The sequence below is a fragment of the Thamnophis elegans genome, chromosome 9 (genome assembly GCF_009769535.1).
Source record: "Thamnophis elegans isolate rThaEle1 chromosome 9, rThaEle1.pri, whole genome shotgun sequence".
Lineage (NCBI taxonomy): Eukaryota > Metazoa > Chordata > Lepidosauria > Squamata > Colubridae > Thamnophis > Thamnophis elegans.
In genome coordinates, this window is record NC_045549.1 from 55,974,145 (window position 1) to 55,986,597 (window position 12,453).

General features: G+C 42.2%; 1 protein-coding gene across 1 annotated transcript in view; it reads right to left on the reverse strand.

Annotated features, from left to right (window-relative positions):
* PALLD (palladin, cytoskeletal associated protein) overlaps positions 1 to 10,306 on the reverse strand; it is a 207,587-nt gene extending 197,281 nt beyond the window's left edge. The window contains exon 1 of the mRNA XM_032224482.1: positions 9,273 to 10,306. Within this exon, the coding sequence (XP_032080373.1) occupies positions 9,273 to 10,306 (1,034 nt within the window). The remainder of the gene's footprint in view (positions 1 to 9,272) is intronic.
* Between the last annotated feature and the right edge of the window lie 2,147 nt (positions 10,307 to 12,453).

Here is a 12,453-nt window from a genome sequence, read left to right on the forward strand (position 1 = left end):
CAAAAATATACAAGAGAATCGACACAACAGCTGGCGAGAGAGGAAAAACCATTTTGTTACTGGAAAGACACTGGTTAATAATGCTAGTTGATGAAAAAAGCTAGTTAATTATTGATGATTAATCAGTAGAAATCTTAGTACTTTATAGACTGTCCTAGACTACCATTGAATGTTTATCCGTTAACATACAATTTACTATGATACTAATAGTGAAATGATAACCTTAGTTAGGATAAATAACCGGGCTATAGAAATGCTAATGTATACTTTTGGTGATTGTTAAGGAGAAATGTTAACATCTCTTAGATTGTCTTAGATGTCTAATGTTTATTTTCTTAGCACGTAATTAACTAATTTGGGATGGAGGGAAAAGTCCTATGAATAAATATTATTAATAAATCATTGTTTAAAGACGGCTATAAAGGTATAATATTGTGTGGGCCTGTGGAGAGGAGAAGTGAGAAAAACAGTAAATAACTTTTAGTCAACTACAATAATAACAAGGAAATGTTAATGGATAATATTTAATGATACATACAGGTGTGTTATGGGGGGGGATGCTTAGATATCTTACATAACTGATTTTGTTTTAGAATATGTCATAAAGGTGTAATGTTATTGGAGATCTATTGAAACTGCAAATGAATGTCAGTAGGTGGTTGTGTCTTTAAATATAAATGATTCTAGATAAAAAACATGTTTAAATAATGGTAACCAAATGAGAATTGTGGTACAGGGATAGTAAAATACATATTTTTTCTTTCTTGACTTAAAATGTACAACTCGATTTGAATGAAGTATATGTAACGATTGTGGAAGAAACGCATGGAATATATTTGTAACCAATCGACACTTTCTACAAGATGTAACGAAAGATGATTCTTTTTTTTTGCATGTGTTTTCGTTTAACTAAAACAATAAGATATATATCCCAAATATATCTCAAATCCCAATAAGGGTATGGCTAGCTGATGAGAGCTAAATAGCTTGAAATAGATCTATACTAGTCTCCCTTTATTTATTTATCAGCACAAATACAACAAAATGTAACAAAAAGGCAACAGTAAAAATATTGGGTTTCTGCCTGGATGGTCTCTTGTGACGAGCCGAAGGACAGAGAGTGGAAGTGTGACCTTCCTCCCATATTTGGGCATACCGGGGGTTGTAAAACAAATCTAATATATATATACTTTAGTAACTGTTATCTCCTGTCACCTCAGAGATTCTCAACGCTTTCAGCATCGCATTGGCTCCGTGTGGACTGGTTAGTGGGGTTGAGCTTGTGGGGGGGGGGGAATGCTATTTGCTTGCACGGGCTTTTTCAGATTTTGCCTTATTCTCCTGCACTCATTTCTCTCTCAGTAATTTTGATTCAACTAAATGGATTAAGAGTCTTGTTTTTTTCTGAGGGAAAAACAGACTGGCTCACAAATTGTGCTTTGCCAGGCTACTAAATCTTTTGTTGTGTTTCTTATCGACTTTTTGGTCTTTCTACATCTACTGGATTGACCTCTATTTTATCTGTTCCATCAGAAGAATTTGCAACAACTTTGTATCTGCCCCAAGTCCAAAATAAATGTGTGCGTTCTAATGGTATAAATAAATTGAGTTACAAATCTGTAAAGTTAGAATAGACTGAAAACAAATGATTAATAAAACAGGAAACCAGTTGTAGGAAGTTATCACCCTCTCCCAGAAAAATGAAATATCCTAGGAAATATTGAAAAGGCAGAATATTTCTCTGGGTGTGAAAAGGAAGAAACATGTTTTAAAAGACAGAATAGCTCCCTGTAGCTTCCTGCCCATCCCCACTTTGTCAATGGGCCATTAAGAAGGCCAAGCTAGTCCACTTTACATAATAAAGAGTTCTCCCCTTCAGCTCTAGGGGGATGGGATTAAGGCATGATAATATTGGCCCTTTACCGAACTCGCCACATGGTATCTGAGAACTCAACCAAACCTGGATTTAAAATGCAGCTTAGAGAGTTGCCCCTGCATGGCCCCATGGGAGTCTGACAACCAATCAGAATACAAGATCAAGATCAAAGGCCAGAGAGGGCATAAAACCAGGGACTTCCTTCTCTTTTTTCCACCAACATTGAAGCATGTGATCACCTTTTCTGTTCAGGACTCAAGCCATGTGGTCCTGTCCACTAATAAACCATCTTTCCAAGCAGCCTCCATGTCTCCAGTGTCTTTTTCCCCACTTGCAGCCGAACCCAGAAGGACATTTTGTTCAACAGTGTTATTCTTAATAGCATTCTATTTCTATGCATCCAGTTTAAAATACATATCTGATCCATTAGATTAGAGGGGGTTGGGAGATGTGCTCATTTCACCACAACCTCCCTTGTGTATTGTACATTAGGAAAACTTGCAGGCTAAAACCAAAGCAGTCTAACCTGAGATATATGTTTAAAGTAAATGTTTAAAAGGAATAATGCCTTTTGCAGTACCAATATAGTATGGCTAGGGAGTCCAAAGTTTTAAGAGAATGTTTACAGATTCTCTTAAATTAAAATGTTAGAATAGGAATAGAATATGAAAACCAAGCATGAGAAAAAACCATAAAAATTGTACCTAAAATAACAAAAACTTGAAAAAAAAGAAGAAATAAATTTTTTAGAATGTACAGAAATGAATAAACTAACTTGTGAAATTAAAGAAAAGGAAGACACTGAATATTTTGAGGTATGGGATCTGTTCTATTAATTAGAGAAACGGGAGCTAGAACTTCAAAAATTACAAGAGAAATTAATTTTATAATTAGGGTTTATTGTAATTTATTACTTTTGATTATTTTGATTAGTATTAACAATTAATATGTATTAATATTATGAGGGGAAAGTACTCTTATTATGAGATTAATATTAGAAAATAATATTATTAGTAGTATAATGAATATCACTCAAAATAATTGTAATCAGACAACACACTGTTTATATGGATTTTGAATATGTTGCTCTTTTTATTTATATTAATAAAATATTAAAAATGTTTAAAAAAAAGAAAATGTTGGGTTTATGTTGAAGAATGCCTATCAATAATCTATCAATAATCAGTGCATGGAAGCAAGTATTGAAATGATCTTTCAATCAATATCTATGTCATAATTAGCAGTGCAGGAGAACATTATAAATAAATATTGTGGCCCTCAAGTGACAATGTTTAGCCTTGCTAAAATTATTCCGATCACACAGCACCCTCTTTTGGCCATATGAGAAACTGGTAAATCATTGCATCTTTGTATGTCTTTGCTGTACAATAGATGCAAAAAAAAAAAAATTCTGATGCTGTATATATACTAAAATATATTGCACAGGCTCCCTATTTTTATTTCTTGATTAGAATATAGAAAAAGTCACCTTATAAACTCCTAGAAGTAATGCTACATCACTTCTACTATTCTGCCACTTAGGAACACTGAACGTCTGGGAGTTGAAGTCTAATATATCTGGAAGTCATCAGGCTGAAGAAAACTCTATTACATTCGCAGAATGATCCAGGTGTGAGTTCTAGACAAAGCTACCACTTCGAAACATTCTGCACCTGTTTCATTTTAAACTCTCCTCCATTCGTCTGCATTTTCCTATGAATCTGTGAAAGATTGGTTGGCATCGGCCATAGCCAGGTTGGGCCAGTGTCTCAGGGTGGAGAGCAGGTCATGCAACCAGGTTGGCAGGAGAGGGGTCAAAGAGCCACATGAGGCTCGGGAGCCACAGGTTGCTGACACCTCATCTAGGACTTGGGAGATAAAATTAAGACTTTCGGCGAGAGCACATGCCAGATTGCTGATGTTCTTAAAGTTGTACACAGTGAGTGCTGGAATGCCAACTGATGATACTGCCAATGCCATGCATTCTGTTTTAGTAAAGCAGGACAGTTTGGGAGTTGCAATCAGATGTCAGAGATTAGATATCTCTTCTCTGTCATCCCTGTTAGGTGGGCATGAGGATTATTAGTCACCTTGGGATACAGGGACCTCTGGTGGAATTAGCAGGGAGGTAACAATAAGCTTTTGTACTGCAGAGTATGAACCAGCCTAGAGGGAGTTTAACATGGTTATAAGCAAAGGGAATGGTTTTGGTGTGATTGCAGGATAAAGCAATGTTACTTAATGCTGGCAATCAAGTACCCTAGGAGCAATGTAGCCCACTATCTTGAAACACATGGCTATATGGATTACAATTGGTGTGTGAAGCACAAACATAGTTTCATCTTTAAAATCAGTGGTGGGCCCCCAATCGAAAATGATGGAGTATGAGGTTGTTAAATGGAAGTCCCTGAGCTTAGTGGAATTCTGGAGAGGGGTGCAGCCACTCCTATGAGGCAGGTTGATAGGATGCCTTTAACTGACCTTCTGTCAGCCCTGGAGGCCATCTTTCCCTTTGGATCTTCAGGACTGCCACATTTAGTGCACAGGCCTGCTGTGGGAAAATGGGAGGGAAATTGCATGGTGTGGAGCAGGGGCGCATGCATGCGTACTAGCGTCTGTGTGATGCTCCAGCTGCTCCTGGAGGATCGCGCAGGCTCTGTATGCGTCCTGCGCATGCGTGGAAGCGCAGAACTCGTCAAAACCGGGTAAGGAGCGCCGGCGGGCGGGTGGGCCAGTCGCCGTTCCTGGAAGTTACTTACTTCCGGGTTCGCCAACCAACCGGTTCGCAGGGACCGCCGCGAGCCGGTTGAAACCCACCCCTGGTGTGGAGATATAACTACAACAACATTCTTTTCTCTGGGAATCAAAGACATTCGGTCTGCACTTGGAGAGGCATGACTGGGAAACATCTCCAGTTGGGATGGTGGATTGATAAGACCATGATGGACATGTGTGCAGGGGAAGGGGCTTTGACTTTCCTTTGGGTGGGAAAAACCCAGGAGCTTTCAGATTTGGGTTTTCCCAGATGTGCCAATATGATATCTCTAATAAAATGGAACTTTGAGGGAATGCCTGCCTCGGAATCTTACTTGATTGGGGGTGTTACTTGGAACCCTGACATTAACCCAAATCTCCATTAAAACTTCAACTCAGCTCCCCACTTGGTACGGTGCTGTCTGGAGTTCTGAGCCCCAAGCGCCGACCCAATTGCCAGGTGATGCAAACACTCAGGGAAAATAGAAGAGAAGATGGCAACTACAGAGGGAGGTACCGGGACTGGTTCAGAAGTCACCATTGACACCATCTACTCCCCTTCTGAGTCTGTGGTAGCAGCAGCAGAAACTACAGAGGCTGAGCACCAGCGGGAACTGGCTGCCGGGCAAGTTGCTCAACTGGACCCTTCCCTATGGAGCGAAATCGTACCGTCTCAGGGGTTGGCATTTGGGATGATATGGCAGGAACCTCTGATTGGAGCAAACAGAGTGGAGCATGCCCATGCCCTCAAATGGAGAGAAATCAGGCCTCCGGAGCCCAGTGACTCCAGAGAGTGGGGTCTCCTACTGCTGTCGTGGAGCCAGCCACTAGCGGGTCTTCTGGAGCAGTTTGACCAGCTCAGCATGGGCAGCATCGCACAGCCTCCCTGCACCAGCCAACATGGCTGGGTGTGGCTCAACCCACATTCACCTTCCCGGGCCCAGAAGCCACGACCATACAGAGTGGAGCGTTGACCTCGTTTCACTTGGTGCGAAGCAGATCGCATCGTAGCCTTCTTCATTTGACCCGGTGCACTGGGATGACAGCGTCTTCAGGAAGCGGCACCCCGCAGCAGCAAGAGCCTCTAGGCCAGTTTAGCCAGAGATTGTGAGAACCATTAGGGCTGCTGAGATCCAGCAACCCACCCTTGCCAGCTGTTGGTCAGGCTGCCTCCTGCTGACCAGATCCCCCCTGGCTGGGCCTTCTACCCCGGCCAGGGGCTGGCATACCAATGGATGCTAGCCCATGTCCTACCTGCCCCGCAGCTACTACAGCCAGCCGCCCCATGTTATACCTATCCTCCGTGAGCTGCACTGGCTGCCTATTGGTTTCCGGATACGCTTCAAGGTGCTAGTCGTCACTTATAAAGCCCTTCATGGTATTGGACCTGGGTACTTGAGAGACCGCCTGCTGCCAATTACTTCCCAAAGACCCATCAAATCCCACAGACTAGGCCTCCTCCGGATTCCATCTACCGGCCAATGTCAATTGGCGACCACCCGGAGGAGGGCCTTCTCTGTGGCTGCTCCGGCCCTTTGGAACGAACTCCCCGCGGAGATCCGGACCCTCATCTCCCTTCAGGCTTTCCGTAAAGCTGTTAAAACCTGGCTGTTCCGACAGGCCTGGGGTTGATGAGTTCCCTTCCCCGTTCGAATTGTGTGACTGTTGATTGTTTTTATATTTTCTCTGTATCCTGTTTGTTGTTTTTGCCTTGTCTATATTACTCCCTCCCCTGGGTTTGTTAGCCGCCCTGAGTCCCTCCGGGAATAGGGCGGCATGTAAATGAAATAAACCTATAAACCTATAACCTATAAACCCCACAATTCAAAGCAACGTTCGATGGAACCAGGTGGGAGGGCATGTGACTGTGTGTGTTGGCCAACTTGATGTCACTCACGCCCATGCCCACTCAGTCACATGACCCTCCCACCAAGCCACGCCTACAAGAAAAGTTAGGATTTTGGGGAAATTTCTACCTATCTACCCCCACCAGTCGCCCCTCTTTCCCCTCCTTTAGCAGCCCTGGCCCTAGCCCCATTTCCTCCCCCACCACTGCATCTTTGTTTATGCAGCTTACCTACTGCAGCGGCTGATCCAGACTCTGGAAGACAAGCTGACCAGAGTTTTCGGTGGTTGGGAAGCGGCTGGCAGGCAAAGAAGCTTCTCACTGAGTGCCAAAAGGCATGCACAGAAATGTTGTGCTCATTCGTCAGGGCCGCGCTTTAGAAAAGCCAAACTTTTAGGTTCTAGCACGCATGCACGCCCAATGATCAGCTGGCCAGGACACATGTGCAGACATTGTTTTTCTGCACTGCCACGCAAATGAAGGGATCATGCTCCAGAAAAATGGAATTTCTGGGTTCTGGCGTACATGCGCACCCGACAATCAGTTGCCCGGCCCGCATGCACACACTGGTTTTCAGCACTGCTGCACACACAAAGGACAGCTGATCATCACATGTGCATACATGCCAGAAACCCAGAAGACAAACAAGGAAGGCCGGGCATGCCAGGCAACATGTTCGCATGTCACTTTGGGCACATGGCCATAGGTTCACCATTGCAGTAATATACTGTTTTATAAACGCTCTAGGACTCTAGGAAGATGGATAAGTAATCATTCTATTCATTTTTTTAAAGGTTTTGACTTCAAAATGGAGTGAGCTGTATAAGGAAAAATATACAGGACGATGATAGCATGTGTGCCACTTCAGGCATATGTGCCATCATGGGCCTATAACAACACTGGATGCACCTGAAAAGAATCCTCATTATTTACCAAATTTAGATTTAGAATGAAATTGTTATTTTAGATTCTCTTAAAACAGGGGTGTCAAACTCAATTTAATTGAGGGCTGCATCAGGGTTGTGTTTGACCTCGGGTGGGCAAGAGGCATGGCCAGGCTGGGCGTGGCCAGCTCAATATCACTTCTGTTGGGGGCACTTGTAGTGGCCCGGGTGCTCTGCCAGCCATCACAGGCTCCTGAGCTCCGTTTTTGGCTGCAAAGGCCTCCTGCAACCCTCTGCCAGTGAAAATGGAGCTCAGGAGGGCTGCCCGTGGCCCTCCAGAGCTCTGTTTTTGCTGGTAGAGGCACCGCAGGCTGGTCCTTTGTGTTTCCAGGGCCAGATCTAAGCATCCCACAGGCCGGATTCAACCTAAGGGGCTTTTAGTTTTACATCCCTGTCTTAAAATATGGTAATGTAGCTGATTTTCAGGTAAATACAGTGTAAGATGGCACTCCCTCCCCAAAGAATTTACCTTTCAAAAAATTAACAATAGAAAGATGTCTTTATCAAAAAGGAAAACTTTCCTAACATATGAAACAATTCATGTCTGGTCCCTCTCTATCAGTAATAGCACTAAACAGCCTCAGGCATTATTCATATCTCTAGTGAACTCAAGCGGCAATGAATACATTGTTTTCATTCAGGAAACTGATCCAAATCCACAAACAGACTTCTAATATCCACAGTGTTTTACAAAACAGATTAAAACAGAAGGATAAAAGACCCTTTTAAATTTATATTCCCATCTGCCTTCAAAGACAGGACATAATACCTTAGCCACAATACAAGAGATAGCAACCATCTGAAGCATCTTCACATACACATTCAAGAAACATTTTACAACCCAAAATATTTCAAAGCTCTAGAATTATATTAAAAATCCATGCATTCATCAGGTTACTGTGTCAACTGTCCAAGTAATGAATATTGCTGCCTGTATCATTTTTGAACCACAAATAAAGACCTCCCAGCAGCTGGCTTTGCAGCTTCATTTCATTGTGACAGCACTTTTGCTCTCCCAGCTGGGTAAGTGAGCCTGATTTCTTCCAACAACAGCATACCCTAATTGCATTAAGGTTCAGGTTAAGCTCATCTGCCATCCTGCTTGCCCCATTACAAGCAGTCTCTTCACCATTTCATGAGAACTGGAACTGGAATAACAATGGCACTCTCAAACTGTTACCCATCCATTGCAAAGTTTCTGCTGTCTTGCTCCATATCCAAAGTAGGTTCTTCGCTCTGCCAAAATAAACAGTACCCCTTGGGCTGTCTGCTCAACATATTCATTATATGCAAATAAATCTGCTCCAATTGGCTATTGGGTGCTGTGGTAGAAACACCCCATCACCTCCAGGCAATCGTTAGAAATGACCATAGCCATTTCATCCTGATTTACTAGGTTGCCTGTTTTCCTATCATGGGTTGTTGAAATGCGGAGTCTTTTTTAAATTAGTTCACTAGGGCAGTGGTTCCCAAACTTGGCAACTTTGAGACTTGTGGACTTCAACTCCCAGAATTCTCCAGCCAGAAGAGCTAGCTGGAGAATTCTGGGAGTTGAAGTCCACAAGTCTTAAAGTTGCCAAGTTTGGGAACCACTGCACTAGGGAACCACTATAATAACAACACCACAGGTGGATACTTCCTCTTTTCTCCCACCAGGTAAAACTGAATTTTGCAAGTTTCCTTTCTAAGTTACCTGACAGAATGGAATATAAAACTTTTGAGTGTATGTGTTTTTTTTTCTTACCGATCCACTGATAGATGTACCAGATAGAAAGTGTCAAGTGAAAGGAAGTTGAAAATCATATACAAAAAAAATTGAATACTTATTCAAAGATGAATATTCAAAACTTACCTGATCTGAGGTTCTGGGTTTCCAGCAACCCTGCACTGAAGTAGAACCTTGCTTCCTTCAAGAATTTCTTGACTTCTCAGTTTCTGGATAAATCGAGGGGGAAATAATTGATTCTGACTTTCTTTTGCAACTTCATTTTGAGAGACAGTCTCACCAATCTGAGAGTCTTCTTTCCTTTGGCCCACACATTCTTTAACCTGAGTGACTTCTGAGATCTCATTTTTGGGTGTGATTTCTAAACTTGTTTCAAGTACTGAATTCTTTAAAGAATTTGACAAAGCTAATTGCTTCCTCTTAGGAGAAAGATACCCACTATCTGGAGATGAAGAATTTCCATTTGGATTCTCAACTCTCATCTTGGCTGCTTCATCAAAAATAGAAGACAGTTCTTCAATCAAAGTGGCAGCTTTATCACATAGCTTATTCTTGGAGGGGACAGTACTTGTCAAAACTGATTTAGATTTAGGGCTCACCTTTTGGCCATTTAAACTACACCTTTCAGCATTTTTTAGAGTTCGGATAAAGCTGGGTCTTGCAGGCAGGAAGGGAAAAGCACTTGCTTGTTTACCAGTAACATTTAAAATACCATCTTTTCCTTGAGGATATGTATTCTGATCCTGCTGCTCTGTAGGAGTTTGAGATGAGGGCCACAAGGAGGTGGAGCTGGTTGCGCAATTTTTCTTGGGAGGATAACTGTCATGTGCTTTGGCTTGCCCAGAAGTGGCATTTTCTGGTGAGTTTGGAGAAGTGTTAAAGTAAGAATACTCTTGCTTAACTTCTTCTTCAACAGAATTAATGGATTGATGAGCAACTTCAAGGCTTTTGTTTATCTCATCTTCACTGAGAAAGGCAGATAGTTCATGTGAAAAGTCCCCATCTTGTATATCTGATAGGGAATCATAAAAGAGTTCATAACATGATGAATCCTCAGAATTGTTTTCATAGTTTCCAACATAAGTGCTTTTCTCAAAAGTTTGAGGCTCTTTCATAATTACACAGAGAGGGACAGGCTGCTCATAACCTCTGTCCTGCATGCTGGAACAAAAAATAAAAGTTCTCTCAGAAAGACCTGGGATTTTATCTAATTTGTATCCTAAAAAGCAGCCAGAGATTTCCTGCAAAAAGATGTGTATAACAAAAGGCATACTTTTTACATATTGCTATATTTTTAAATGAACTTTAGAATTTTAAATTTTTAAATTAATTTTCTTCTAAATCTGTGGTTAAATCTTTTACATTTTGAACATTTATAAACTTTAAAAAATTTAGTCCTTAAATAAACTAGCAAAAAGAAACATAGTCATGAAAAAACAGTTGTCATTTGTAACATATGTTCCATGTATATACTTACATCCATACAAGATCCAAATTACACGCATAGCAAATGTAAACTAAATGAATTGCAGGTAGTCCTCGACTTACAACAGTTCATTAAGTGACCATTCAAAGTTACAACAGGATTGAAAAAAAGTGACATGATGATTTTTAACACTTATAACCATTGCACCACCCCTATGGTCATATGATCAAAATTTGGATTTTGGCATTCATATTTATGATGGTTGCAGTATTCTGGTGTCACGTGAACAGGTTTTGCAAATTTCTGACAAGCAAAATCAATGGGGAAGCCACAATCACAACAACTGTATTACTAACTTAACAACTGCAATGGTTCACTTAACAACTGTGGCTAGAAAGGTCATAAAATGGGCAAAACTCACTTAACAAATGTCTCACTTAACAACATAAATTTTGGGCTCAATTGTGGTAATTAGTCAAGCACTATCTCTACTGGAAGAGAAAATAAAGGGTCTAAAACAGGGGTGTCAAACTCATGTCATCACGGCATCGTCATGTGACAAATCAGGACTTCCCCCCCCCTTCATAAACTGAGCATGGGCATGGCCAGCATCTGATGCATCTAGAGCAGTGTTTCTCAACCTTGGCAACTTTAAGTCCTGTGGACTTCAACTCCCAGAATTCCCCAGCCAGCTGTGCTACAAAATGAGAAACCCCAACCTAAGCAAGAAGACTATATCCAAATTGAACATAATAAAGAAACAAACAACTCATAAAATTAATGACCCTGTATTATGAAACTTAGTGTCAACTCTGAATCGAACCTGGCTGAAGCTATCTTGTGCTGCTTCATAGTTGCCACACAATACGAGGGCAGGATGAGGGCGAAATAGCTAGACCATCTCGTAGACAAAATAAAGAGCTTTCCCATGGGAACCAAGGTCATTCCAACAGGTGACCCTTGGAGGAGGAGCAGAAGTGATTAAGGGAGCCATCATCTGCTTTGATTCGACAATGTGACATGTGATACTTAGGGGAAGACTTTTTCTCTTTTAATTACATAGTAACCACAGGAAACTTTTAGAGTTGGTTTTCACTGGCTGCGCCGATATGATGTATCCAATGAACATGTTAAATGTTCCTAGCAGTGGCCAGAGAGACTACTAGTCTACTTCCTTAAAGAGGGCCTGGACCACAAGCTACTTCATGTGTGTGTCTACAGAGGAGTCCCCGATCGGATCCATGAGTGGTATTGGATGATGGTGACAATAGACCTCAAACTTAAGCGGTACAAGAAATGTGGAGCCATGGAGCAAAAACTGAAGGCCAGCCAGGAGAAGCACCAATGTGGCAGGCAATCAACTTCCAGACAAGCCATGGACCCCTCCAATGGAGCATTGGGACTGCCCATCAAGTGCTTCTGTAATGGCCAGCAAGGGATAGAGTGGACAAGTGTCTAGCCTTAGCCCCCCAGCTGAGGGGAAAATCACCAGAGGCCACCAAGTCAAAGAAGCTCCAATGAAAGGTGAGAGAGAAGGGGAAACTTGTTCTCCAAGCCATTCAGGCCTCTCGTCCCGCCTCCTGAGGGAGGGAGAACTCTGGCACAGGACATCCAGCAGTCTGCTCCCTACAACAGCAAAAAGGAGGACAAAGATGACCTGATGGTAAGTGAGGCCATCCGCCCCTTCACTATCCCCACGAGACTCTTACTACCAAAATCCAGGGCTCAGGGGCTGTGGATGCCTTAATAGGCTCAGGCTGAACCCACTGCCCAACCAGTTTGCAAACAGTTCTGAAATTGGGCATCAGTGCTAAAAAGTTACCCCAGCCCATGAGGTTTGAGCAGGTTGATGAATCACTGATCGGGGGAGTTCCCATCACA